The sequence below is a fragment of the Verticillium dahliae genome, genomic scaffold (genome assembly GCF_000150675.1).
Source record: "Verticillium dahliae VdLs.17 supercont1.13 genomic scaffold, whole genome shotgun sequence".
Taxonomy (NCBI): Eukaryota; Fungi; Ascomycota; class Sordariomycetes; order Glomerellales; family Plectosphaerellaceae; genus Verticillium; species Verticillium dahliae.
In genome coordinates this window covers 596,307-623,565 of record NW_009276944.1, presented here as the reverse complement: position 1 = coordinate 623,565, position 27,259 = coordinate 596,307, and the positions used below count along the sequence as shown (strand labels likewise).

The 27,259-nt window shown below is 59.5% G+C and overlaps 10 protein-coding genes across 10 annotated transcripts in view; 5 read left to right on the top strand and 5 right to left on the bottom strand.

Annotated features, from left to right (window-relative positions):
• The window catches only part of VDAG_06141 (uncharacterized protein), a gene marked incomplete at its 5' end in the record, with an annotated part of 1,987 nt that extends 453 nt beyond the window's left edge, over window positions 1–1,534 (bottom strand). Inside the window, 4 exons of the mRNA XM_009659155.1 lie at window positions 36–363; window positions 610–1,015; window positions 1,071–1,403; window positions 1,475–1,534. Coding sequence (XP_009657450.1) covers window positions 36–363; window positions 610–1,015; window positions 1,071–1,403; window positions 1,475–1,534 — 1,127 coding nt within the window. The remainder of the gene's footprint in view (window positions 1–35; window positions 364–609; window positions 1,016–1,070; window positions 1,404–1,474) is intronic.
• A 2,138-nt stretch (window positions 1,535–3,672) lies between these two features.
• VDAG_06140 (uncharacterized protein) lies at window positions 3,673–4,905 on the bottom strand (the record flags this gene model as incomplete). The annotated part of the gene is made up of 4 exons (XM_009659154.1): window positions 3,673–4,339; window positions 4,399–4,474; window positions 4,543–4,775; window positions 4,832–4,905. 4 exons carry the CDS (start codon window positions 4,903–4,905, stop codon window positions 3,673–3,675), a joined length of 1,050 nt encoding a protein of 349 aa, XP_009657449.1.
• A 718-nt stretch (window positions 4,906–5,623) lies between these two features.
• VDAG_06139 (uncharacterized protein) lies at window positions 5,624–6,916 on the top strand (the record flags this gene model as incomplete). Its single annotated transcript, XM_009659153.1, has 4 exons — window positions 5,624–6,121; window positions 6,195–6,505; window positions 6,572–6,659; window positions 6,714–6,916. Exons 1-4 carry the CDS (start codon window positions 5,659–5,661, stop codon window positions 6,914–6,916), a joined length of 1,065 nt encoding a protein of 354 aa, XP_009657448.1. The 5' UTR covers window positions 5,624–5,658.
• Window positions 6,917–6,984: 68 nt separating this feature from the next.
• VDAG_06138 (6-hydroxy-D-nicotine oxidase) lies at window positions 6,985–8,537 on the bottom strand (the record flags this gene model as incomplete). The annotated part of the gene is made up of 2 exons (XM_009659152.1): window positions 6,985–8,023; window positions 8,077–8,537. 2 exons carry the CDS (start codon window positions 8,535–8,537, stop codon window positions 6,985–6,987), a joined length of 1,500 nt encoding a protein of 499 aa, XP_009657447.1.
• Window positions 8,538–9,637: 1,100 nt separating this feature from the next.
• On the bottom strand, window positions 9,638–14,245 carry VDAG_06137 (cft-1; the record flags this gene model as incomplete). Its single annotated transcript, XM_009659151.1, has 6 exons — window positions 9,638–10,155; window positions 10,229–11,474; window positions 11,539–11,712; window positions 11,753–12,081; window positions 12,138–13,275; window positions 13,313–14,245. 6 exons carry the CDS (start codon window positions 14,243–14,245, stop codon window positions 9,638–9,640), a joined length of 4,338 nt encoding a protein of 1,445 aa, XP_009657446.1.
• Window positions 14,246–14,936: 691 nt separating this feature from the next.
• Window positions 14,937–16,706, top strand: VDAG_06136 (uncharacterized protein; the record flags this gene model as incomplete). The annotated part of the gene is made up of 1 exon (XM_009659150.1): window positions 14,937–16,706. The coding sequence occupies one exon, from the start codon at window positions 14,937–14,939 to the stop codon at window positions 16,704–16,706; it is 1,770 nt and encodes a 589-aa protein (XP_009657445.1).
• A 463-nt stretch (window positions 16,707–17,169) lies between these two features.
• On the bottom strand, window positions 17,170–18,495 carry VDAG_06135 (uncharacterized protein; the record flags this gene model as incomplete). Its single annotated transcript, XM_009659149.1, has 2 exons — window positions 17,170–18,286; window positions 18,386–18,495. 2 exons carry the CDS (start codon window positions 18,493–18,495, stop codon window positions 17,170–17,172), a joined length of 1,227 nt encoding a protein of 408 aa, XP_009657444.1.
• A 1,510-nt stretch (window positions 18,496–20,005) lies between these two features.
• VDAG_06134 (uncharacterized protein) lies at window positions 20,006–21,099 on the top strand (the record flags this gene model as incomplete). The annotated part of the gene is made up of 2 exons (XM_009659148.1): window positions 20,006–20,440; window positions 20,517–21,099. The coding sequence occupies exons 1-2, from the start codon at window positions 20,232–20,234 to the stop codon at window positions 21,097–21,099; spliced, it is 792 nt and encodes a 263-aa protein (XP_009657443.1). The 5' UTR covers window positions 20,006–20,231.
• Window positions 21,100–22,083: 984 nt separating this feature from the next.
• On the top strand, window positions 22,084–23,573 carry VDAG_06133 (amine oxidase; the record flags this gene model as incomplete). Its single annotated transcript, XM_009659147.1, has 1 exon — window positions 22,084–23,573. The coding sequence occupies one exon, from the start codon at window positions 22,084–22,086 to the stop codon at window positions 23,443–23,445; it is 1,362 nt and encodes a 453-aa protein (XP_009657442.1). The 3' UTR covers window positions 23,446–23,573.
• A 1,495-nt stretch (window positions 23,574–25,068) lies between these two features.
• Window positions 25,069–26,412, top strand: VDAG_06132 (GPI transamidase component GAB1; the record flags this gene model as incomplete). The annotated part of the gene is made up of 2 exons (XM_009659146.1): window positions 25,069–25,222; window positions 25,286–26,412. 2 exons carry the CDS (start codon window positions 25,069–25,071, stop codon window positions 26,410–26,412), a joined length of 1,281 nt encoding a protein of 426 aa, XP_009657441.1.
• Between the last annotated feature and the right edge of the window lie 847 nt (window positions 26,413–27,259).

The following is a 27,259-nucleotide window of genomic DNA, read 5'->3' as shown; positions in this document are numbered from 1 at the left end:
CCCGGGCCGTCTTGGCGTTGTGGAGGCGGCAGAACTTGATCTGCTGGCTGATGCTGAGCGGCCGGCCTTTGGAGAAGGTGCGCAGCAGGTCCTCGTCGACGGCCAAATCACACATGGGGCACTTGGTCGGGGTGGCCCTGGTGGGCCTGGCGTTGCTGTCCTCCTCCTCGTCTTCTTCTTCGTTGGCGTCTTCGTCTTCACTCGCCTGGCTCAGGGTGCCCGGTGAAGCTGCTTCGTATGGACCTCCGAGCAAGTCTTCGAGGCCCATGCCGGGGAGGCTCGCCGGTAACCTGAATGTGCTTCCGGCGACTAAGACCTTGGGTTCTGGGAGGTCTTCTGCTCTTTTCGCCTTTTTCCGTCTACCTGTATTTCTATTGATGTGTTTGTATTGCTATGTATCTATATATACATATAAATCATTCTGGCTAGGATATGCCATATATATATATATATATATATATATATATATGTATATATATATATATATATATATATATATATATATATATATATATACATATATATATATATATATATATATATATATATATATATATAGATATATATATCTATATACATATATATATATATATATAGATATATATACACATATGAGCGCCCTGATGACGAGGTCTTCGATGATGCTAAAGGCTGCGCCGGCGTAACCGACTGCCGTCATGTTGATGCATGTGCGGTTGTCGTTGCTCCGGTCCCACACCGAAGACACGGGCATGCACTGGAACGCCACGAGCAGCACGAACAACAGCCCATGCAAGATGAGAAAGGCGATGAAGGCGCGCACCGTCACCAGGAACCACCGCACCTGGAAGATGCGAGAGAAGAAGAGGAGAATCGACATCTTGGCGAACACCTGGATCAGGATGTACAACATCTGCACCGCGTAGAAGAGCTGCAAGAGAATCGTCCCATTCTCGGGCGAGACGTGCCAGTAGTGCATGCCGAAACCCAGCTCGGCACTGGCAATCTCGATGCCTGCGAGGCCGGCGAGGAAGACCTGAAGAGTCAGCGATAGCTCATGGCTCATCTCGAAAGCCGCGAAGAACACTAACAATGGCGGCCAAGACGGTCCAGTCATCCCACCAGAAGCCCGAGGTTGCCGTCCACCGGGAAAGGAAGCGAAGCCCGACAATGGGAAACGTGACAACCGTGAACACCATGGCGATCGTCTTGACCTCCTTAGACCTTGACGGCCTGGGATAGGCGGCGCAAACAGCAGCCTCGACACCGACAGCCTTGACTTGGTCCTCAAAGTGGCAACTCAGTTGCACGCAGTCCGATAGCGCCGACTGCAGAACAATGCTCGGGCATATACACTCTTCCAGAGACTTGATCGAGGCGATGCTGCAGTTGCCTACTTGTATCGTGTCCATCACGCAGGCCATCTACCGTGCACTTGTCAGCCTTCTTCCGAAGTAGGGGGGGGATTTCCTCCGTGATAGTGGTCGTCACCTACCGCACATTGTGGGATAAGAGCGAGCAATCCCGGTACTGTTTCTGGAATTTCGACGGCCATCGTCATCGTATTGGACACGGCAAGCCACACTGGCAGCCAGGCTATGTTGAATCGACGCATCGTCGCGCAAGTCGATGTGGAAACGAAAGCAGTCGGCAGAAACCAGAAAACGTGCAATAGGTCTGAAACGGAGATGATGCCGGGGAGTGAGGTTTCTTATGACCAGAGGCCCGTCTCGCCACGAGCGCCCTGGCCTCTCTGTCTAGTAACAAGGTCCCTAAAATGGTGCGCACCGAGACCCTGGGTGAACCACACTAAACATTGGTCCTCCAACAGCTTTAGCGTCGCAGGATCCAAAGTTGTCGCGACGAACCGTACCTAGTCTCCACAGCTTCGGAGGCGAGCCACATGGCGTGGCCGGGTAAGGTGCAGCTTTCGCAGACAAGACCTAGCGTCGTGTCAAAGCGGCCGCCGGGAGTGGCACCCCAATGGAAAAGACGGGAAGCGCATTGTGCGAGGTGCTCTCGGCCAAGAGCCTGGGAGAGCAAACCAGTCCAATCAAAAGAACCCGTCGGCCAGGGTCATGGGTTTGCAGGACCAGAGCCATCTCCAACGGAGGACTCGATGAGTGCTGGCGGCGCACACTGAAGCCCTTTCAGGTATGGTGATCATCTGAAGGTACGCGAGGCGTCGTGATGGTGATAGACTAAAAGGTCTGACCGGCCCCGCTCGCTGACTCGGCTCGATGTTCATTGCAGCACAATGGGCCACGCTTGCTAGTCGTGGTCGCCCATGTCTCACTCATCCAGGCCTTCCCTCCCTTCCTTGCAACACCTCTAGACCTTGTACCGAGGCCGTGGCGAGGGATTGCTGCGATCTGGTCCACCGTGCCACAGGCGTTCCCCGCTCGCCAGGAGAACACAGTCCACCACTGGACCGAATGGGCGGATGATCGACGATAGGCGACTTCTCTTCAAACATTACAGTCCACTCTCAGGGGCGCCGAGGGGCCGCCGGGGATGTTCCCGTTCCGCGTCCCGTCGCATGTTCTTCCCCTCCACCTCCAGGAAAACACAACCACATCGAGTCAAGGTCATCTGACTAAAAAGCTGCGCCAGGGCGAGACCAGTCACAACTCCAGCCACGAAGACACCAGACCAATCCAAGACGCAGTGAACGCGAGCAGCCCAGAGTTCCAAACTCTTCCCTCCACATAGAGTTCGCGCTAGAGTTCCTACCACGTCTCATATGAAAGGGGAACCACAGCACGATCGAGGTACCGGCCGTTCAGGTCCAGTAGGATAAAGCGCCCAACGACGTGAACCTAATCGGTGCCACATGTTCGGCAGATTTTCCGGTGGCCTCGCGGACTAATCCATCACTGATGAAAGTCGTCACCACCAAGGCCTAATTCGAATGTGCATGAGCTTTGGGCTGAGCCGCGTACTCCCCGGGTGTCGGTCGGGAGTCGTGGGAGCTGGAGTTCAAGCGTACCGATTTTGGGAATTCTGTGGTTTTACTAACACGGAAGGAAACAAGCCTCGGCACCATGGTGTAATCAACCCCGGCCTCTGGTCGTTCAGCTCCCCAAGTCTGCGTAGGTCAAGAATCTTCCCTCAGAGGACAACAATGAAAGAAAACTCCCGGTGTGTCTCTTTCTTGCCCAGGCACTATTTTCCCATCTCATGAGGATGTTAAGCAGCGACTGCATCACAAGAACTCGTGCATGATGGCCTCCTCTCTCGATGAACAAGCCGCCAGCATCGAGCAGACCTCATTAATTTGCTTTTGTGATCTGTCGCACATCCAGCATCGTCATATCGTGACAAAACATTTCAACGACCGATACCCGGCCTCGAGGGTTCGTTTCAACCCAAATTAGAGTTTCCGTCCAGCGAGCTCTTCCCTGAAGCTATCCGTCATACCACCTGTCCCTGCAGTCCCGTCCCTGCAGCTCGACGTCTGCCGCCTGAAACTTTAACCATGACTTCTATCTGTGGGGAGGCCACCTTGTCAGTCCCAATGAGCATACATGTACTGCGTCCCGTAGATCAAAGACGAAATGATTGCCCCGCGCCACGCGCATGAAACATAACAGCCCCTTGAGCCCCCAGCTGCGACTCAACCGTCCATTGCACATTATACTGATCACTATTACCCATATTTGCTGCTGATCGTTCGCCAACCCCTATCGATCTTCACCAAGCCAGTAGCTCGCCGAGCCCGTGCTCCTGGAGATATGCATTGATCCCTCGCTCCGTGTTGTCCCATAGCCCATCACCAATTTTCGGATCCGCCGAAGCGCCGCGCTGCAGCGGAGCGAGCCTGCCCACGGGGAGCAAGAACTGGCCGGCAAACACCTCGGGCCTGCTCCTCACGTCGGCGGCTGTGGCCGCGAAGAGGGAGTTTCTCGCGCCCTCCACCGGGGTCACGGCGAGGCGCTGCATCAGCCCCGTGAGCCAGGGCCGGAAGACGCTCGCCATGGCCGGCGTGCGGATCATGCCAGGCGTAACAGCCGTGACGAGTATGGGCGACGACGATGCGAGAGACTCGTCGCCGTACACTTTGTCGAGGCGGCGCTGCAGATCTCGGGCGTAGAGCGCCGTGGCGAGCTTGGAGACGGCGTAGGCGAACATGTCGATGCGGATGAAGATGGGGAACAGCCAGCGGTGGGCCCAGGGGTAGTACGGCACCGGGCTCTCGAGGGCATCGGGGCCGGTGAAGTTGGGCACGTAGCTCGCGGGGATGAGTTCTGATTGCACGTGTGACGAGACGACGACGATGCGAACGTCGGCATCTGGCAGACGTGCTGTCGATTTGAGGAGGGGGAGCAAGAGGTTGTTCAGGGCGAAGTGGCCGATGTAGCTGGGATGTCAGGTCTCGCCACCAGGAAGTCAAGCAACAGGCCAGGAGGGGACACTTACTTGACGGCCAGATTGGGCTCCCAGCCCGAGCCCGAGGTAGGGCAATCCAAGCCCGTGGTGCCGCACGCGTTGTTGACTGCAGACCCATGTCAGCAACAGGGTCACGGGAAGGTATGCTGAGCTGAGAGCCAGAAGTATGCATACTGATAATGTCCAGTCTCGTCTCGTTTGCCTTGACGTGGTTGGCGGCCGCGACAACAGTCTTGAGATCACTGAGATCCAAGCCGACCCAGGCCAACTGGCCCGGCTCGATCTCCGCGTGTCGGTCGTACATCTCGGACATGGCTTGGCGGGCCTTCGACTCGGTGCGAGAGGCCATGTAGACCTTGGCGCCGCGCAGGGCGAGCAGCCTGATGGTGTCGTAGCCGATGCCAGAGCTGTTTGGCCGACTGGTCAGAGAGGTGTCGTGGCGATGGTGGGGAGTTTGACTTACTTCCCCCCCGTGACGAGGGCGACTCTGCCGCGGAGATCGGGGCCATTGGCGAGGAAGTCCCAGGAATCGCTCATTCTTTCGACTTGCGCCTTGCGTCGTGATCAAGCTAGATGGATGTGAAGCTGCGATGAACGAACCTTGACGATGAAAGAGGTAGGTGAAGCGTCAAGGTGAAGGGAGAACTTGTTATGGACAGGATCGATCTTAAGTACCACCTTTGAACCAGGCACATGCATCAGGGGACGGCACCACTCTTCAGAATCTGCCCGCAGCAACAGGCCATCATCCGCATCGTTTCCTCCTGGTTCCGCGGCATTCGTCAGGGCAAATGCTGGACATGCCTGCATCTGTATAAGCAGCCATGGGCCAATAGCAAGGACTCTCCCACACAAGAGTGACAGCAACAAGCCTGTCCGGATGCACGCCCAAGCATTTGCCGTTTTGGGTCTTCGGCAAGCACGATATCACGCGAAGACCCGGTTCACAGCGTCGCTGGGTCAGATACGGACTCTACGCAGACCCCTTTCGCCGCAGGAGGACTCGGGGTGGATACCGGAGGCGGGACCATCAGCGGCCATCGGCGGTTGGCAGTATCTGTTCGGCCGACCGCTTACCGGATTAAGGCAATGCTCTTCTTGGCAGGCGCGACTGGGTCATCTCCCTGGAGCACGATGATTGGCGATCAAGCAGCCATGGTGGGTAACGCCATGCAGTCAACAGTCAACATGGACAGGAGCATCACCAGCATCTCCTTCCCAGTTGGCTGTCATATGGGGGTAACTCCTCGAGGTACTTAATCTTGTGCCTCCCCAGATACTCCATCCTACATGGTTGAGCATTTCCCCAAAAAGGATAATGCTCATTCTCCTGGTTCCTTCATTGATTCCTCTTCATTCTTCTCGGAGTCATCCATCCGTAAGCCATGGCTCCTGGCGGCTTCCAGTTCGTCCACATCACCAACCCGGCGGAGGCGGCCAACCACCGAAAGAAAGTTCGAGCGCATGCTGCGAGAAACTCCAAGGCCCGGCGTGAGAAGGTTGCCGAGTTCCAGGCTCAACACCGTGCTCAAGGCCGAGCCCCAACACAAGGACGCAGCTGTCGTGGCGTCTGAGACCTCCAGGGCTGACAGGTCTTCGGCTGCCGGGGGCCAAGTCCTGGAGCCTCTTCCGAGCCCTCTCATTGGGAAGCTGATCCCCAGTCCCCAGACTCTGCTGAGCCCGGTCTGGCATGACCCTTTCAACAGCTTCATCCGCCCCGTGGCTCCATTTGAAGGCTATTTGCTCAAACACTGTGAGTGCGCGGCAGGGCATGAGACCGTATTAACACCTATATGTCTCGCTCAGTGACTGACAACGAGCTCTAGTTATCCAACATGTGGTCATGAGCGACCTCTCTGCCCAACCTTGCTTGCACCACCTCAGCAACGACGCCCTCACGCTTGGCTCTGCCATCACCTGGACTCAGGAGGCCGCCATCGACGTGGGCATGCTGGCACTTATTCTCCTCGTTGCCTGTCGGAGCCTCGCCAAACTGCAGCACTCGACCATCTACGAGCCCGTCGCCTTGCGCTACAAAGCACAGTGTCTGCGATACCTCAGCGACACCATCAGTCGCGAGGGGGACAACGTGAGCGATATGACGATAACGAAAACCTTGGCCATGGCTTCAGAAGAGGTGTGTCTCCTGTACCCAGTTGGTCAAGAAAAGCTCCAAAATGCACTTGGGCTGACCAGACCCCAGTTCATCTCGAGCAATAAGACTGCTGCGGACCAGCACCTTCGAGCAGCCGTGCAGATGGTCAAAATGCGTCGCGGTCCTATCATGGTTGGTATGTGGAAGCACGACGATAACCTACATCTATGGTCGCACTGGGAACATGTAGCGGCTGGTGAGGCTACCGATGACATTTGTGCCTTGCAAATGCGGTCAAAACAGACTTCGGCTGGCAGCGCTTTTGACGAGCTACGCATCTCGCCTGAAGCATCCGCACTGCCAGCTCGCCTGCACCAACGACGCTACGACCAGCTCGGGCCCGCGTTTAAGACAATCACTCTCACCGCTGTCGACGGCGACAAAGTCTCTTGAATGTACTCTCTTCATTACATTACGTTTGTGGTGTTTCATTATCTCACCCAGGCACCGATAATCTGCCCTCACTGCGGCAGGATGCCCTGTGGGAAGTGGAACAGGTCTGTCGGATCGACCTTTGTCTTGATCGCCTCGAGCCTCGAAAGGTGTTGTCCGTAATACTGCTCCAAGGCATCTTTCTGGCTCAACTCGGGGTCGATGTAGTTGGCATATCGTCCCCAATCGCTGTCTGGCATGCCGTCGATGACGGCGTCGATCCAGCGATTGAGAAAACCATAAGGCTCCCGATCCGCCGCATCTGTGGCAAGGATGACGTACTGGAACAGCCATAACTTGTCCCTGTGCACGTACGACGTGGCATCCTTTGGTACGGCCGCCACAGCCGAGTTCGCTCCTCCGTGGGCGTCCATCTGGACGAACCAGGCCCGCGGCTGCTGTCCCTGGTTCTGCCAGTAGTCCACGAAGCCCTCTAACGAGGCCTCTGGCATCTTCTTGGTCATCAGGCTCGTCGCGAAGAAGAGGGCGCCGGACTGCTGGTACGGGAAGGTGATGTTGACCGACGGGCCCGTCAACCCGTCCGCCCAGCGCTTCACGCCCGCCATCCAGTCGCCTGATCCAACACTTGTCCGCTCCGAAGTCCAGTCAAACTTGAGCAGGTCATTCAGGGGCTCCAGCGCCGCCCTACCGTCGGCCTCGCTGCCGTGGTACAGCACCTCGAGCTTGTTATCCCAGGAGCCGAAATAGTTGGTCAACGAAAGGCGCAGGTTGAGTTCGGGTGGCATGTCGTTGTCGACAAAGTCCTGAAAGCCCTTGATTCCCGCGAACGCCGTCTCCTTATCGACAGCAACATTGGACGCGATGGCGAACCACGACACCTCCTTCGGTACCGTAAAGGTCTTGACCTCAAACTCAACAATGATTCCAAATGACGACCCTGCGCCTCGAAGCGCCCAGAAAAGGTCGGCGTTCTCCTTCTCGGAGGCATGCACGAGAGATCCGTCTGCGAGTACGACAGTCACCCCGATGACGGCATCGAGCGTCAGTCCATGCGTGTGCGAGCTGAACCCAAACCCTCCGTGAGCAGCATGTCCGCCCAACCCGACACTGTTGCACTGTCAGCTTCGCTTGACGGGATAGCACGAGCTTTGGAAACCCACCTCGGGCAGAGTCCCTGCGAGATGGCCCTACCGCCCTGCGCGAACAACTCTGTAGCGATGTGACCCAGTCTCGATCCCGCGTTGAAGATGGCCGTCCCGTCTTCCCTGAGTCGAACTCCGAACATGCGATCCAGCTGTATGACAACGTGGCCGTCCTCGCCGCCGAGCCCGTTGGTGGCGTACCCGTGGCCGCCGCTCCTGGGCGCCACTTTGAGCCCGTGGCGCGCGGCGCATCGCACGGCGTCCTGGATGTGGGCTACACTCGTGGCGGGCACGACGAGACGGGGGGCCACCGGCAGGCGCAGATTGTAGGGTGAGGTGTAGACGGTCCAGTCGGGGGCTGTGTCATCGAGCCAGGGAACGGAGGCCGCGGTGAGGCAGCTTTCGACAGTGCACGTCGGAGAGGCGAGGCCGGCTGGCAACAGAGCCGCCGTGAGGGCAGATGTGAGGATAGTCTGCATGGTGTGTTTGGCTAGTTCGTATTGACCAAACGAGACCAGGAGAGGCAGCAACATCTACGGGCGGTATGGTTTATATGTAATCGGCCCCAATTGTTCCCCGTGGGATGCATGGATCGTTATGCCTGTAGATCTACCACAATGTGCTCCCGGCGGATCTGCAGGTACGCCGAAAGTTACGCCGTGTTCAGGGTCCCCTGTCGCGCCGGCTGTTCAATGTAGGCTCTCCAAGAGGCATATGGGGTGAGATGCGCAGACAATTACTCAAACGGCTGCTAGTGTTCACTGTGAGGACCGCGAATGACCAATGATGCCAATGCGCCCTGGCACGGAGCGAACATAAGTTCCTCAGAACCCGCACGCCGTGGCAACCGAACCGAAGGCTGCATCCTGGCCGTCCTACGTGCGTCGCGCGTCGTGCGTCGTTCAACTTCGGGCCGCCGTGGCTAAATAGAGGGTGGGTGGCCGATCCCCCTAGACAACTCTCGCTGAACTGGCCGGGCTGCAGCCAGATTTCGTGATCCCTTTTCAAGGCCGCACTCGACTGTGCTAGAGTTGAAGCTCCTTTCAGAAATGCGAACACTTGTGAAGTCTCTCTGCCTACCCTCTCCGTCAAGAGGGCGAAAGTCGCCCCCCACACATGGGGCCTCCTCCAACACACGTCGCGTGGATAGACGCACCTAGTCCTCGGAATCGGTCCGCCGAGCGCTGCGCCGCAATCCTTTCAACGGGTAGCACCGCATCCTCTCCGCGCGGGCCGTCCGAGTATCCAGTACCCAGTACGCGCTTGGCTCCTGGGGAGGGGGGACAAGTCACGAGCTTCGCATCCGGGAGGGGCAGATCGACGGACGGAGTGGTTCTTGCGGGGGGGGGGGGGGGGGGGGGGAGATGCTGGAGGGCGTTGTTGACCGAATTGCTGGCCGATGGGGACGTTGATGCGTACTCCCGCATGTACGCGGATAACTTCTCGTCTCTCTCTCTCTCACACACACACAAACACATACGTACATGCTTATTACAAACGGCTCGGATTCTTTCTTTTGTCTATGATACAGGAATACAGAGTAAGAACCATGTTTCAATACCCGACGAGAACTCCCTGCCTAGAAATAGTCCACCCCCCTCCAGCCGAGCACGTCCTCGAGCTCGCCCCTGACGTCGGCCGCCGAAGCGAACCCGCCCTTGCCGGCGGCCTCGGCCCTCTGCCGCGCGCCGAGCTCATTCCACCGCGCCAGCAGCGCGCCGTCGACAATGGTCCTGCCGGCCGAGACGTCGACGGCCGGCGGGCGCGCGGCGCCGTCTTGGGGGGGCAGCCTGTGGGCCTTGGGGTTCATCCCGGCGGCGTGCGGCAGGGCGTTGGCGAGGGACGTCGTCAGCGAGGTCAGGCGGCGGTAGGCGTGCTCGGTGATGGGGTTCAGGGAGGCGATGGCGCCGGAGGCCGAGGCGAGGAGGAGCGTCTGCGTGCGGTTCTGGGACCCGGCGGCGCCGGTGGCCGGTTCCGATTGCGGTAGGTAGGGACGCGTCGTTGTTCGGGGGAGGACGAGGGTGGCCCACGCGTGGTTCGGGGCGACGGAGAAGGAGGCACGGTTCAGGAGGAGGTGGCCCTGGAGAGATCGGGGGTCTGCGCGGTTGTCAGACGTGTGTGTGGGGAGAAATCGAAGAAGGGACGAAAAAGGGGATGCCTTGGTACTCACGTTCAGGGTCGAACTGCAGGATGTGCAGCACGCCGTCCTCGTCAGACGCCACGATGCTCAGGTCGTTGCCGGCGACGAGAAAGTCGGCCGTCAGACACTTGAGCTGCGTGCCGCTCTTGCCAAAGAGCGTCATGCGGTAGGGCTCCTCCGAGTATCCCACGAACCACACGCCCATGTTGGCGTCTGCCATGAGGCAGTAGCCCGTGTTGCGCAGCTCGTGTACGGCGACAACGTAGGTGCTCATGTCGAGAAAGGCCACCGGCAGCAGCGTGCCATCCTCCTTGAGACCCCGGACCATGCACTTCTGGCCTTGGGCCACCAGCATCAAGCCCTGCGTGCCCACCTCGCAGAGCGAGGTGACGGCGCCGCGCGGGATCTCCTCCTTGGCGATGAGCTTCAGCTTGCGGTCCGTCTCGGGTCGGTCTGGCTGGGGGATGACGTGGACGACGTCAAAGACGAGAATGCGGCCGCGGACCGGCAGGTCCTCTCCGCGGAGGATGGCGGTGCCGACGGCGAAGAGCATGCGCCGCTCCTTCGTCTCTTCCGACACTTCGAGAAGCAACGTCTTCATGCACATGGCGACCTCGTACTGCTCCAGCTCAAACTCGTCAATGACGTTCCAGGTGATTGGCGAGTACAGCTTGATGCTGCCGTGCTCCTTCATGGGCGGCATGGGACATTCCTCCTTGGCCCACTCCTTGTGGTAGTCGTCGTCCTTGGGCAGTTCAAAGGGCTCGAGCTTGCTGGACGCCACAGCGTACACCTCCATGTTGGGATGCCACGCCACATGGCTGACCGCCGTGTCGATGGGCACTTTGCGGACAGACACGCCAAGCTCGGCCACGTTGGCGGCATCAGGAAATTGCGTCACGCGAGCACAGCCTTTGGAGTCGGCGTAGATGAACCCGCGCTCGCAGCCCTCCGTGTGGAAGGAGCTCATGCCGTTGACGCCGAGGCCTTGGAGGCCGATGACCTTGGGTGTGCTCTTGCTGGATTTGAGGATGAAGGATGGGGATGCTCCCGGGAGGAAGACTGTGCTGTAACCACCAATGTTGTCACAAGCTCGTAGAGGAATCACACGGTTCTCCTGGACGGCCTCATCCTCAGCAGCCTCGACCGGGCTCTTGGCGAGGTGTGAGTTGGACACCTTTTTGAAGAACAGAGAGTTGGCCAAGTCTTCCTTTTCCTCCTGGCCGCCGATCCGGAACGGCTCGTATATTGTCATGTCATCATTGGCGTGTCGTAGCTGGCAGAGTCAGAACCCTGTGTTGCGTTGCCCCGTTGCGGAGACCCAAGGATATTCAACTTACAATCAGGTGTGCGGATGCACTGGTAGAGTCTCCGAGGTCAGCAACCAGGATCTCGGTGAGAGTCTCGGGACTGGTGCCTCGGCGGGCGGTGTAGTCTGCGGAAAGAAGGGATGGGATGTAGGAAAGCCCGGCGGCGACGTATATGGACTTTGAGAGGTTGGGCAGTGCATAAACCTGGGCCGGTCAGCTTGGTCTGTCTAGCAACAAGATGTACGCATATCCTCACATGGAGTTCGCCTATCGCGTTGAGCAAGAACAGGAAGACGCTCTCGCTCGTCGAGGTCCCCTTGTCCGTCTGCACGGGTGCAAAAAGGCCGCGCGAGTCCTTGTAGAGACACCCGCTGAGCCACTTGGTGGAGACGATTGTTTCGTCCTCCTTGTCGAGCTCCTCCAGCTCGTTGTGATTCGTAATCTGGGCAACAAGAATGCTCGAGTCCTCGCGCAGAAGCAAAAGGTAGGGGTCTACGATACTGGCGCTAATGACGCGCGGTTCGGCGCCCGTCTCCTCGTCCAGCATGGGAAGTATCTGGCTGAGACCAAGATCTGGCACCGGTCAGCTCCGAAAGGGGTACGCGTTCGCGCGCGCGCAAGCAACTCACCTCCGTCGTAACAACGGACTTCAGAACGGAGCACCTGAATGATCCTCATGTCGTTGCCCATCGTTCCGGCCTCGATCGTCAGTCCAGCGGCGGGGTCAAACTCGGTGCCGGAGAGAGCCTCAAAGCCTGCACCTGTAAGTGCGTAGACGTCTGACGTTTCATAGCCGTCCAAGTCGACCTTGGCCACGATCATAAATTTATCATACTGCGTCACAGATCCGTAGTCGTTGCCGACGGCCAGATTGGCCCCCTTGTCCCCCTGGAGGGACTTGGCAATCGTCTTCTGCACGCGCGTCGTCCAAAAGCCACGAGCCTCTGGAAAGTCAAAGCGTCCGATGACCCTGGGCTGAATGTGCTGGTTGATGAGAGCCAGGGAGCCCCCGCGATGCCGTCCGACGGCACACACAAGGTCGAGCTCGGACCGCACGCCTTCCGAGTTCTTTGCATCCTCGCTGCCGGGGAAGAAGGCCGTCTTGCCATATGTCATGTCCATGATGGGGGACAGGCTGAGCAGCGAGTCGTGGACGCGAAACACCACGTCTCCGCCCTTGGCCGATCCAGCGGCAGCCGAAGGTTGAGGGGCCACCGTGCCCTCGCCGTACAGGTCGTCGTCGTCGTCGTCGTCGTCGTCGGCTTCATCGTCGTCGAGGTCATAGTCGAGTGACTCGTCCAACAGACGCGCCTTCTTCCGTGCCGTTTGCACATGTTGCCTGCTCCAGCCGATCACTTTAGAGTCACCGCCGATCGTGCCGTAAAACATGCTGTTCTTGGTGACCTTGGTCAGGCACGCGGCCCGGAAGGGAAGGACGTCGCCCCCATTTTCCGTGGCGACGACCTTGACGCTGACGCCGGAGACGCTGCGGCCATCCATCTTGAAGGTGACGACGGCCATCTCGCCGTGCCGCGTCACGAGCAGCATCTCGCCGTTCTCTGGCGACATGAGCTCGACCTCGCAGTGCTCCAGCCGCAGTTTGAGCTCGGACTGGTCTGCCAGGGGGAACTTGGTCATCTTGGCGGCGTACGGATTGACGGCGACGCCGTGGGCCTTGCCGGCCTGGTCGATGTGGATCAGCTCGTTCTCGCCGATGAGGAGGGCGCCACCCATGGGCTTCGGCAGAGCGATGACCTTGTTCAGAGACTGCGGCAGGTTCGAGACGGTGAGGATGGCGGTCGACGGCCTTTTGGAGGAGGTCGACGGTAAAGACCTTGAAGGTAAAGTGGTCCTTTTGGGGTTCCATCTTGAGGCGGCGGTTGGTGGAGGAGATGATGCCGAGGGTGGGTTCGCGGTACTCGTGCAAGAAGGCGAAGTGCACAGGGTGAAGGATCTCGGGATCAAGCTGGGGCAGCGCGAGGACGAAGGAGGGAGTGTATGGTACAGGTGCTAAGCTGCTGCTGTTGCTGCTAGATCCATGGACGGCCGCAGCTGCTGGCGGCTCCTCTTGCGGCCGCGGGCCGTCCACCTCCTCATCCCAGTCATCCATGTCTATGTCGCCGTCGATCTGTCGGAAGGGGAGGAAGGCGATCTTGCGCAGGCCGAACTTGAGGGCGGCGCATCGCGACTGCGGGTCGGCTTGGAGGATGGTGGCATGCTGTCGCAGGGGGCCGTCCATCGGCGAACCCTGCCACTCCTCTTTTTCGTAAAAGTGAATGGAAATATCCTCGACGCCATGCTTCTCGGGGTCCCACTGCAGGAGACTCAACCGCGCCGTGCGACTGTGGACGAGCAGAGCCTCGCCTCCTGACCTGGAGCTCTGGATCTTGACGCGCGCCAGCCCTGCGATGACGCCGTGGACAGGATATTCGGCAACGAGGACAAGTCGTGTGTTGGTCGTGCGATCGGCGCGCATGAGCATGCCATCGCCCCCGAGGAAAGCGGACTCGAGACCATCGTCGTCGTTGATGCGCCTGTCATAGGTCTCGCCAGCGTTGCTCGTTGACTTGGCCTGGATCTGGGACGTGTCGATTTCGGTGGACACGGTCTTGACGGCGAAGATCTGAAGCAGCGAGCCCTTGGAGACGATGAGGTTTTCGGTCTTGGGCGAGGTGAAGGGAAGCGACACGGAGCAGGTCACCAGCGTCGGGGGAACGAGCTCGGTGTAGCACTGCATGGCGGGCAGCAGTTCATCGGGCAGGTCTCGGGCGCATTGGGTGTCGGGGGTGGCGTCAGAATGCGAGAAGAGTGGTATTGGCGTCTTCCCTCATGCCCTCGTGGCCAGTGCGAGGAGAGTCGTAGCCTTGTGTAGATCCAATGGGTCCAATGGGTTGTCGCGGAGGGTTGTTTCGAGCAGACCCAAGACAATGATGAGCTCCTCTTGCTGAGCTCTGTCTAAGGTAGGTAGGTAAGGTACCTAAGGTAGGTAGGTAGGTACCTAGGTAAGTGCCTTGATGATTACATAAGTTCTCTGCCCAAGGTCCAAGGGGACATGGTCAGAGGTACAAGTAAGAGGTACCTCTGACAAGCCGAACATCTCCCGAGGACAACACGCACGGGCCACATGCGTTCCACACTAGCTCTGTGTTGTTGCGTCACTGTTGCAGCTCGCCAAGAACCAGGAAGGCAAACGCCAGACAATAGGCTGGGGGCCACTGCCATGGGCCACAAGAGCTACGAGAGCTTGCCCCGGCCTGTTTCTACCTACCTTGCCAAGCTTGCCTCCTCATACCTCATTACGCACTCTTTCCACCTTCCTCTCCAACGTCACCTCGCTCAGTCCTCAACTACGTCTCCTTCTCCTCGTCGACACCTTTCACCAGAGTACAGAGCAAGAGCACACCCACATCATGCAAGACGTGACAACCATGGCCAGCGCCGGCCTCCTCCAGACCAGTCTGATCTGGGTCACCTACGCCGCCGTCATCGCCCTCTGCCTCCTCATTGCCTCCATCACGACCTTCACGTGGCAAGCCCCTCGCGACCGATCCGCCCTCGTCAGCACTGTCGCCATTGTCAGCTTGACCGCCCTGCTCGCCACCGTCCTCCTGCTGCCTGTCGACATTGCCCTCGTGTCGTCCACGACCTCGGCCACCCTCGGCGTCAAGAAGGACTGGGCCACCGAAAGTCGCGTCCACAACATGCTCAAGACGCTTCGCATCGTCTATTACTCGCTCTACAGCTTCGACGCCCTGCTGTGTCTCCTCGTCATCCCCTTCACCTACTTCTTCTACGAGGAGTACGACGAGATCGAAGACGAGGAGGGCACCCGACCCTTTGCCGCCCGTCTCGTCAGCGCCCTCAAGTACACGGCTGTCTTTGTGGCGCTCGTCTTGATCCTCTTCCTCGTCGGCTTCTTCGTGCCCGCCGCCGGCAACGACTCCAAGGCCGGCTGGGATCTCGACTACTTCCAGCGACTCCTCGCCGAGAACAATGGGCAAAAGGCCCTGGCTTTCACCCTCGGCCTCCTCGTCACCCTCGGCACCCTTCTCTACGTCGTCTACACGGCCGCCGGACTGGCCCTGCTCCCCATGTCCTTCATCAAGTCGGCCCCTGCCATCTCGGCGCCCCAGCTCACCGAGTCGACCGCCACCGCCCTGGAGCAGAACCAGGAGCGCCAGCGTCAGCTCGAGATGCGCAACGCCGGCCGCCAGGACGGCATGCCCTCCAAGGACCGCCGCGAGCTCGAGGCCCTCATGCGTGAGGAGCGCACCCTGCGCCGCCGCGAGCGCATCGCCGCCGAGGCCTCCGGCGAGGGACGCAGCAAGGTCTACCAGTTCTGGCTCAAGGTCTGCGCCGTCTTCCGTCCCGTCAAGCTGCTCGGCGGCATCCTCCTGCTCCTCATCGCCCTCTTCATCTGGGTCTCCATGCTCATCACGGGCATTGACAAGGCCAAGAACTCCATCTGCAAGCAGCGCTGCGGCTACATCCTCGGCCACCTCAACATTTTCCAGCCCATCAACTGGGTCTTCCTCAAGTCGGCGCGCGCCTTCCCCGTCGACTACATCCTCATGACCCTCCTCGTCCTGTTCCTCTTCAGCAGCTCCATCACCGGCATCGCCGCCGTCGGCATCCGCTTCCTCTGGGTCCGCATCTTCCAGATTCGCAGGGGCCGCACGGCGCCCCAGGCCCTGCTCATCGCCACCGTCATGCTGGCCCTCATCATCCTCGCCATCAACTACTCCATCGCCATGCTCATCGCGCCCCAGTACGCCATCTACGGCACCCAGACCTGGTGCTCGGCGCCCCACGGCCACGGCGAGCGGCCCGACTGCCGCCACCGCCCCGACTACCTCGTCAGCTGCTCCGAGGCCCTGTCCAAGGAGGCCCGCAGCGTGTGCACGCCGTCCGTCATGTCCGAGTTTCTCAACCGCGTCACCATCACGTGGCCCTTTTTCGGCGCCGTCGCCTTCTGGGCCCAGTTTGCCTTTCTCGCCGTCTTTCTCGTCGTCTTCGTCACCGGCCTCTCCCGCACCCCCAAGCTCAACCTCTCCGAGCTCGACGACGACGCCGAGGCTGACGAGGAGGAGGGCCTGCTGGCCAGCACCGGCCGCCGCTTTGGCGCCACATGGCAGGACATTACGGGGCGCACGGGCCGCAACGGCGACTACGGCACCCAGGCCGCGTCTGCGCAGTAGCCGCCCGCGTGGCTGTCGCGGTACTACCACTTGACCTGGAATGATGCGGCACGTTGACTTTTTCTTGTTCTTCAATATCGCTAGCGATCCTTGGTTGTACACGTACTCGAGGAATTTTGGTCTTTGCCTTTTTTTTTTCTTTTTTTTTCTTTTTGGTCTGGTCTGGTCTGATTTCGGGTTGCACGAGGAATTGGCACTGCATACGGACGGACACGGTTTGGGCTGTAGCACGGGGTGGTACACGGCTAGGAGTCCCGGTGGTTCTTTTAGGTACAGCTATGACGAGGATAATGACACGCGCTGCGTTGGCTTGAGCGGCTGAAGTGAGATGACGTGGTCCAATTCAACCTCAAGTGTACTGGCTTGCAAAAGACATCGACGTGTGAATCGACGAAGAACGAGAAAGAGGCTTCGCATCTCATGATGCCCAACTGTGACGTCGGAGGAGCGTGTCCAGCCGACGTCAGGCCCCCAGCGCGACCCTCTTGGGCCGCGGATCCCGCCCCAGCAGCACGGCCTTGTGCGTGCGGTCGTCAAAGGCGGCGGCGGGCCCGACGTGCATCTCGCGCCAGCACCGCGTGCAGTAGCCGTCGTCGTCGCAGCCGAGGCACCGCAGCGTCGCGTCCTCGAGGCAGACGGTGCACCAGTTCTTGGCGTCGTCGTCGGTGTAGCCCGTCCGCGAGCGCAGGCGGTTCGCCGGCTGGTCGCTCGGCACGGAGGGGAGGCCAATGTCGGTGGCGGCGGCGGCGGCGTCGGCGTCTTGGTCTGACGAGGGCAGGTGGAGGGCGGCCATGCGGGCTGTCAGAGAGTCGTCATCTGTGAGGCGCGAGGAGGTGGCGGGGCCAGAGGGGACCGAAGGCAGAGACAGGGACGGTTCGCCATCGTCGCCGTCGTCGGCGTCCTTGTGGGGGGTTATGGCGGACGGGACAGAGGGCAGGGAAAAGGGGGAGGCAGCGGCCGCGGGCGTCTGGCGTCCGGCGTCTCCTTTCTGAGGCCCGTCGGCCATCTCATGAGGCGGGTCCTCCGTCGGCTCGTCTCGTAAGCCGGATGACTTTGGGTTAAGCTTCGCATCGAGTTCGGCCTCGTCGAGAGCCTGAGCTAACAGCGCGTCGACGTCACGGTTCATCTCCTCGCCGTCCGTGTCCTCGTCCGCATCCCGCTTTTCAGCCTCGGGGTCATCGTTTCCACCAGCCGACTTGTCGTCTTGCCGGTGGATGTCCTTGGCGAGCTCGTCAAGAAGAGCCTCGACGCGTGCCGTCTCGGGCTGCAGATCGAGAGTCCACCTGGGGTCAGCCTCGGGGTCCTCATCCTGGAGGAGTTCCTCGAGGGTCTGATCGTCGGTCTGCAGGAGTGGATCGACATCGTGGGGCTGCTCCTGCTCCTGCTCCTGCGGCGGCGGCGATGAGGCAGAAGCTTGTTTCGGCCTCGGTGTCGGTGGTGAGGCCTGCGGGGAGGCGACGGCGGCGGGCGGTGGTGTGTCACGCTCCGGCGTGTTCCTCAGGGAACGCAGGCGAGCGGCAAGGGCATCTTCTCTCGATGCTGGCTTGGCAGGCTCGATGCCGATGGAGACATTGAGGGCACTGTATTTTTGTGACAAAAACACTTTGCTTAGCTTGGGTTGTTCTTTTTGTCTTCTTACGCAAGAATGAGCTGGCAGGCAGCAGCGGGCTGAGATTTACTTTGCTGAGCGGTCGAGAGAGATGGGTGAATTGTTGGCGTGGGGGCTGGAGCCTGAGCCTCCCTTGAGGGCATTCAGCCTGTCGAGGAGGCTCTTGTCACGGCTCGACATGAGGGCGGTTGCGGAAGCTGTCTTCGGAGATGAAGAATGGTGACAATGCAGGGATGGTAAGAAGCGCGGCGTGAGGTTAGGTTGATAGTGACGGTGGATGGTGGATGGTGGATGGTTGATGGTCGAATGGCTGGTAGGCGAGCTTGTTGGAGAGGGTCGGGTATGCTGGGTTCGTGGGTGGAGCTGCCCCTCTGCCCCTCATCAGGCTCTCTGCAAGGCTCGGCGCACACACGGTGCGGTTCGCAAGAAGGTAGGATCTAAAAGGCTGCAGGGGAGGCAGGGAGTGTCAAGCAATATCAGGCCATGTTTGCAGTGGATACGGTATGCAAGGCAATCAGATCTGGCACGAGGCAGGGAAGCACATGGCTGGTGATCAAAGATGTTCCGGCTGACACCAATGCACACAGCCTTGCGGCTGGGGTGACACCAGCCTCGATTGGGGTGACTCCAGCCTCGATACTGGATCGCGTCCACTATTAAGCTTACAAAGGCGGTCCGCAGGGGTGTAGTGTACCTACTGTAGGCAATACTCTGGGCCGCCGCCAAATCAAAAGCTCGACAGCGCACACGGCCCTACGGATAGCACGGTGCCGAGACCAAAGCGACCAACCCCCAATTGGGAGGTCGCTTTCCTGCAGGGCCTGGGACTAGGGGCCAAGAGCGTCATTTGCTCAACCGTGCCCGAGATGTGCAGCAGAGGTGGGGGCAGAAGGGGCAAAGGGGGCCTCAGAATGAAATGTCCTGTTGGGTTGCCAATGCGACCGAGAAGCGGTGCGCTCAAAGACGTGATGGCGCAAACGGAGGCTCTGTGGCTCAAAGGGCCGGTTTGCTGCCTCAAAGACTATTCTCAGGTTTGGTGTTTGGGCTGGAGTGTTTTAGAAAACGGGACGGGCGAGGCACGACGAGGATATAAGACGGGATGAAATGCCTTGGCCAAACAGCTGATGACACGAACTGACGTAGTACATTAGGTATCTACCTACCTAATCACCTCAGAGGTCGTTTTAGCCGCGGACAGGACAATCCTCTGCATCATCGTACTGACCCAAAGTCATACAAGTACCACTCGCAACTCACACCCGTGCCAGCGATCAGGACCCTGGATCGCCACTCGGTACCGTCATCGACTGAAAAGCTCCGTCTATAACGTCATTGTCGAGGAAGAATCTCTGCATCACGCCGTATCACCCCTCCCAAGCCCCCCAAGACCTTCTCCGCCTCTGTGAAGCGTCGAAACGGAGGTTGTCATCTCCACAAAACCCCGCCACTGGTTCATCGGCCGCCCACTAAGGAAGGCACAGGTGCACTGCCCACGTCCACCAGCCGCCCGGAAACCACCTAGGTATAGGCAAGTTAGGCAACTGCGGCCCAGCACTGCAGCCCAGTAGCTTCCCCGCTACCAACGACCCTTCCTTCCGCATCCGACCATTGTGCTTGGGTTGGGGCAGTCACCACCAGCGCATTGCTTATTAGGCCAAACGCCTCCCGCGGCTGAGTCTTCGTCTCGTCCGCGCACCATTTTCCAAAAACCACACCTACACCTTCCTGCTTCTTAGCATAGCACAGCATAGCACAGCATAGCACAGCACCCCCTTTGCCATTAGAGAAAGGCTGCGCATACTATTCTTTTCTTCTGTGTGCATCTACCTACGCCTGCGTCCATCTACATCTACACCTACAGTCTATCGAGACTCCCATCGGAATCATCGGAAAGGAACCCGACCGGACGGACCAACATGAAAATCCAAATCTTCCTTGCGACGGTGCTCACCGCCTTCCAATTCGCCGTCGCCCTCGTAGCGCCCGAACACCACATCGTTGAGCGCATCGCCCGCAACGAGCACAACTCTGAACTGTGGAAGCGCAAGGGCGGAGGCGGTGGTGCTCGCGGGGGCGGTGGCGGCGGTGGAGGCAACCGTGGAGGAGGTGGCAGCAGCAACGGCGGGTAAGCATCTATCAACCTTCCAACCCATCCCTCCCTTTTCACGGGACAACGACGCTGACCCTCTCCCGTCCCACAGTCGCCCTCCCAACACGGGCGGTTCCCAGGGCGGACGCACCGTCAGCGGCAGCGGTCCCCAGCCCAGATTCGGCGGCGGTCGCTACTACGGAGGTGGTGCCGTGGCCCCCTACCGCGCCGGCAACCGCAGCCCTGTCGGCTTCATCGCGCCCTTTGTCCTCGTCGGCGCTGCCGCCCTCTACTTCTGGCCCGGCAGCTGGTACGGCCACCGCGTCCAGCACTACGAGTTCAACAACACCCACACCTTCTTCAACGAGTCGGCCAACGAGAACCAGACCAAGCCCGTCATCTGCGGCTGCATCGAGGAACTGCCCTGCGGCTGCGACGAGCCCCAGGACCGCGGCGACCGCGACGCCTTCCTCAACGAGCTCATCGGCAACGGCTCGTACGCCGCCCTCAACAAGTCGGTCATTGATGTGGGCGAGCGCGACGGCAGGAGCACCATCCTCCTCAACGGCACCCTGCCCAACGACACGACCCTCGCCGACGCCAACGCCGAGAGCGCCGCCGTGCATGCCGTCGTGCACAATGTCGGCTGGTGGCCCATGGCCGGCGCCGCGCTGGCCGCCGTCTTCATTGCATAGACGGGCGCTGGGGCGAATCAATACGTTCCGTGCGACGCTCTTTCTTGTTTTCAGCCCGGCGCGACATGCTGTCCTCAGATGCCGTGGACACGTGGATGATCTACTTCTTTTTAATGGCGTAACGGTGGGAAGGGGCAGAATACCTGGGACTTGAACATTATCTCGGGCGTTGGGGGTGTCTTTTGACTCAGGTAGAGTTGACATCGGCCACGACGTCAATTCGTTGCCTTGGGCGCAACCCTTGGCTTCGCTTTGAATTTTGATAGGCATCAAAAGAAAACGAATTGGACAAAAAATAAATTACCATAGCCAGCAGCGATTGATGTTGCCAGCACCGCTTGATGGTGCCAGTCTCCGCTCGCGATCCCACCCTACAAGTGCCGTGGTCCATCCTGCCTGTCTCTCCCTGCCAGTCAGACTCGCGCTTTCACGTCAGCGGGCGGACGACATGGACAACTCCGGCGCGGTCTAGGATGGTACTGTACATGTAGTGTGACGCAATTAGTGTTCACTCTTGGCATCGCGACAATGGTGGTACCGCCGTACTGGTTGAGCCGCGTAGAATGGCAGTTGTGGGCATCATTTCCCTGAAAAGATGCTTAATAGAGTGAGGGCCATGATCCCGGCACGCGAATAAGCTTGGGCAGAGTCGCATCGGCCCAATCACGTACCCCTCAACGGCTTGCGCAGCCTCAGCAGGAGTCATGCCTTGCCAACCTCTAATCAAACCATATTGAACTTGCTTTGAGGAGTTACGAAGCTAGGAAACTTACGGTTCCGAACAAGCCGCACAACGCCCGTTCGGCCCAGCCCACCAACGGCTGCGCCCGGCTGCCTGGCATGTTTCTTGGTATATAGACCTCTCGATGGCTTCACCCAGATAGGAGCGCGTCCTCAGTACAGGGCAGCTGTATATACACCTAATACTTCAACTTTAACAGTTGTATCCACTCTTTCGGGCCTCCAGCGACCCCTATCACCACCATGCATTTCCACCATTTGTCCCTCTGGGCTCTGGCCGCCTCGTCGGTGCAGGCTGCCGCCTCCGCCCCCGAGACCAATGTCGATGTGCTCATCATTGGCGGTGGTGCCACCGGCGCATATGCTGCTACTCAACTCCGTGATCAGGGCAAGAAGGTGCTGGTCGTGGAGAGCGAGAAGCAGCTCGGCGGCCACGTCGATACCTTTATAGACCCAGCCACGGGTGCGCCCATCGACTATGGCGTCCAGGCCTACATCCTGAACAATCAGACGCAGAACTTCTTTGGTCGGTTCAACGTCGCGCTCAACGCTTCGACGCAGTCGCCTTTCCCTACCAAGCTTGTCGACTTCAAGACGGGTTTCGTCGTCCCGAATGCCACGGCCACGGACATTCTGACGCTCCTCGGTCCCATTGGCGACTACATCACAGCCGTGTCGTCCTACACGGGCATCGCTCAGGGCTACTATGACATTCCCCAGCCCGTCGACCCTCAGCTCCTCGAGCCGTTTTCCAAGTTTGTGGCCCGGAACAACCTCACGGCCGAGATGGTGCAGCTCGTCTGGCAGTTCGCCCACGGCGTCGGCAACCTGTTCGACACGCCGACGCTCTACGTGCTCCAGAACTTTGGCCTGCCGCACATCCTCGGCCTCGCGGCCGGCTACGTGTACTCGCCCGCCGGCAACCAGCTCCTGTACGACCGCGTCGCCGCCTTCCTCGGCAAGGACGTCCTCTACTCGAGCCGCGTCGTGTCGTCGACGCGCACAACCACGGGCGTGACGGCCGTCGTCCAGGGTGCGTGCGGCACCCGCACCGTCCGCGCCAAGAAGCTCCTCATCACGATCCCGCCGACGCGCAAGAACCTCGCCGTCTTCAACCTCGACAACAACGAGAAGAAGCTCTTCGACCAGTTCAGCGACGTGCCCTACCACGTCGGCATCATCCGCAAGAGCAGCATGCCGGACCTGACCAACTTTTACAACGTCGACCTCCAGTCGCCGACCCTGCTGCCGAGCACGCCCTTTGCCTTCCGCTTCGAGACGACCGGCGTGCCGGGCTACCAGACGGTCAAGGTCATCGGCGAGCCGAGCAACGCCAAGGCCCGCACCCTCGCCCTGACGGCCGCCAAGACGGTCGGCAACGCCGTCAGCGGCACGCCCGGCAACCCCAGCACCGCCGCCTGGGGCCAGCACAAGGACCTCGGCCTGCACGTGCCCATCGAGGCCGTCGCCGACGGCTTCTACTCCAAGCTGTACGCCGTGCAGGGCGGCAGGAGCACCTGGTTCACCGGCAATGCCTGGTGCTCTGACTACTCGCCTCTGCTGTGGGCGTACACGGACGAGAGGATTCTGCCTAACCTTCTTTGAGGGGGGAGACACATGATGATGAGGGGGTTTCTGTCGGGGGTTTACTTTACTATTCATAATGGGCAGCGATCATGTACATTTCACGAGACGTGCATGCGGAAAGAGGATTTGAAACTATGATTTCTGCTGCCTTTTCGGCCTGCTGTGGACCATGTGGATCGTGCTTGGGTGACGAAATCTGCGGTGTACGATGAAGTGAGGTGATTGTTTCCTTCATGCGATGAAGCGCGGGCTGTATGCCTGGGCGTGGCAGAGTAGCAACGTCATGTCGCTTGGCAAGATGGCCCGCCCGGAGGACCGTTATTGCCTGCCATCACTGCATCAGTGCCACCCTTCCCATTGCTGTGGAGAGTCTCGGTATTTTCCGCTCTTTTCGTATGAAAATAACCCTTGATAAGATGGTCAGCTGGCCATTGTCGTACTCTGGGTGGAGGCCGTGAACCTTGCGGCAACCTTTCTGGGTTTTTAGGTTGCCCCTTTTGTTGATCGAGAGAAGCACATGATATCACGAGGTGCAGGGATATCTCACGTGAGTACCATGTACGTGTATGGTATCGAGGTGTCAGGCCGAGACGTGAGCGGAGGGAAGGTCTTCCGCAGCGTTGACGCTGCAGTGACTTGTCAACATACGGGAGAGTAATTCCTGGACTGGGGGTTCCGCGGTCCTCGTGTCCAGGAGGGCCCTCAGTCTCGTATTTCAGAGTCCCCTAGGCCTCTGCAGATGCCTCCCAACAGACTCGCTACCATGGCGAATTCTTACAGGCCCCGAGGGAGCCATGAGACCAGCAGGGGACTGCCCGGCATTTGGTCGCAGTGCCAAAGTGGAGGTATGCTCTGCAGAAACCCTACATGTACATCTAGATGTCGGTAGGCCACTTGATCATGCAGCCCCCCCCTGCGTTTATTCTCTGCTTTATCGCTTCATGGTTAACCTCTCGCCGGATTCTTGTCCTGGAATTTCGTAAGTATTTCCGTCGCCTCTCTTCTAAGAGAGGAGGGTAAAGTTGAAGACACATGGTCCTCTCAGCCACACAAAACAAACATTCTCAAGCCACTCAAGCAGTTTTTTCGCACGCTCCATGATGCTGGGGCCATGGATGGTTTGAAGAAGCTCTGGGATACGCTTACGAGAAACTCAACCATGTGCTCGAGATTCAAGCATTGCCACACAGGTGAGGGTTGCTTAATCTCAAGCAACTTCAACTTGGATATTTGGTAACACAGATGTAAATGAGATTCATGTAGCAAATACATGTATTTATCTAAGCTTTGATTCATTCTCGAGTAGCATTTCTATACTACAACCCATTGATCCAGCAAGTTTGCTTGTCTCAAAAGGCACCGACAAAGGCCGCCTGATTGGACCAAATTCCCCCACTAGAGCCCCCCCAAACATGGCATTTTTGACCAATGACGCGCAACGCGTCCCGCCAGGTGGCATCCATCACGTTAAGGTAAGGTACCTCGGAATGTACCTACCTTACCTTGCCAGGTACCGTACCTTGCGTACGTACCTTGCGTACGTACCTATCGTACCTTCGGTGAGCTGCTCAACTCCTCGAAGCTTCCACTACACCATCACCACCAGACGCCACGGCCATGCCCCCGAGCCATGACCGAGCCATGCAGCAAATCACCATGACAAAGGGAGGGAAGGCTGGCCTCTTCCTCGCAGCCGCTGCCCTGCGACTCGTCCTCTTCGTCGGCTTCCCGCAACTGCCCGACCTGCTGACTGGCCGCGTTGAGATCTCGACGCCTGTGACGAGCTTCAAGCGCCGTGAGTTCCTCGCTGAACCCCCGAGGCTGTCGATGACCGTCCATCGCTGACACAGGTACAAAGTCCAGGAAGGCTTGTTCCTCTACAACCATAATGTCTCGCCTTACGACGGCGGCGTCTACCACCAGGCACCCCTCCTCCTGCCGCTCTTCTCCCTGCTGCCCGACCTCAAGGCCTGGCCCATCTTTGCGTCGCTCCTCTACATCGTCGTCGACCTCTTGAGCGCCGACGCTCTCGCCAAGATTGCCGATTCGGGCGAGGCCGGCGCGTCGAAGCACTTCACGTCACCGCGCCGCGCCACACGCTGGAACGGCGTCGCCGTCGCCGCCGCCTTCCTCTTCAACCCCTTCACCATTGCCACGTGCCTCGGCCGGTCGACGGGCGTCTTCTCGACCTGCGCCATCCTTCACGCCATGGCCAAGGCCATCGGCGGCGCCCCCGTGAGCGCCGTTGTCGCCCTGACCTTGGCCGGCTACCTCTCGCTGTCGCCGCTGCTGCTCCTGCCGCCGCTCCTCCTCCTCGCCTACGACCGCCAGGCGCCGTCTCGTCGTGTCGCCTCACCCGTGCAGTTCGCCGCCACCCACGCCGCCGTCGCCGGCGCCACGCTCCTCGCGCTCCTCGGCCTCTCGGCGCTCCTGACGGGCGGCTCCTGGGCCTTCCTCGGCAGCACGTACGGCGTGCAGCTGACGCTCTCGGACCTGACGCCCAACGTCGGCCTCTGGTGGTACTTTTTCGTGGAAATGTTCGACTCGTTCCGCGCCTTCTTCCTCGCCGTCTTTTGGCTGCACCTCGCCTCGTACGTCGGCGGCCTGTCGGTGCGCCTGCGCGCCCAGCCCCTCGCCGCCCTGACCCTGCTGCTCGGCGTCCTCGCCATCTTCAAGCCCTACCCCTCCCTCGCCGACGCCTCCCTCTTCGCCGCCGCCGTGCCGCTCTACCGCCACGTCTTCCCCCTCATGCGCTACCCCTTTGTCACCGCCTCGGCCATCCTCTACGCCTCCTTCCTCGGCCCCGCCTTTTACCACCTGTGGATCTACGCCGGCAGCGGCAACGCCAACTTCTTCTACGCCATCACCCTCGTCTGGAGCCTTGCGCAGAGCCTGCTCGTCAGCGACCTCACCTTTGCCATTCTGCGCGACGAGTGGGAGGTCGACCGCCCCGAGATGGTCGGCAAGGAGGTCCGTCAGATTTAGGGGCCTGCCGTGTTGGGGGATTGGGCCTCCGGTCGATGCTAGTGGGGACGGTATGTGTGTACCTGTTGTCAACGGGCGGGATGCATAGCAGGAGGGAGACACGTGTATGATTTAGCTGTATGCCTGCTTGGAAGACTGTACGCGTGCTTGGAAAGGCTGTACGCCTGCTTGGTAAGGCTGCACGCCTGCTTGGGAAAAGGCATTCACATGGGATGGGTTCCAAAAGAAAAAAGATTATGATGCTTGTAAAGTCGGCCTGTTCGTCCGATCTTGTTTATTTGTGCACGGAAAATACACAGCTTACGCGTACCTACCTCGTTACTCTACAATAATGTACCGCCACATGGACCCTTACCCAACACAGTCACCAAGAGAATCTCGACACCCAGCCCGACGCAGCGTGCGCAGGCCCGACACCTACTCGACGTCGACCTCGGCCTCGACAATCGCATGCGACGCCCCCTCGCCCTGCGCCCACGTGTCCGGCGCGCCGCCGAGCGAAAAGTCCAGCATGGCGCCCAGCGCGCCGAATTGGCCGAGCCGACCCCCCGCCGGCCGCGCCCACGCCTGCTTCTTGAGCCCAAACGGCGCCATGCCGCGGTAGGTCCACCCTCCTCCACGCGACGGCGGAGGCGAGGGGCGACCAGGCAGGGGGGGCTAAAGAGAGAAAAAAGGAAAAGGAGGAAAGCACTATTGTAGAAGAAAAAACGAAGAAAAAAAATAGAAGGAGAGAGGGGGGGGGGTGGCGGCGGTCATGCAGGAGGGACGACGGTAGTCCGGTCACGCCGCCGATCAAGCAAGAACTGGAGACGGGTGTCGTCGCGCGTCGAATGGGATTGAGGTGGGA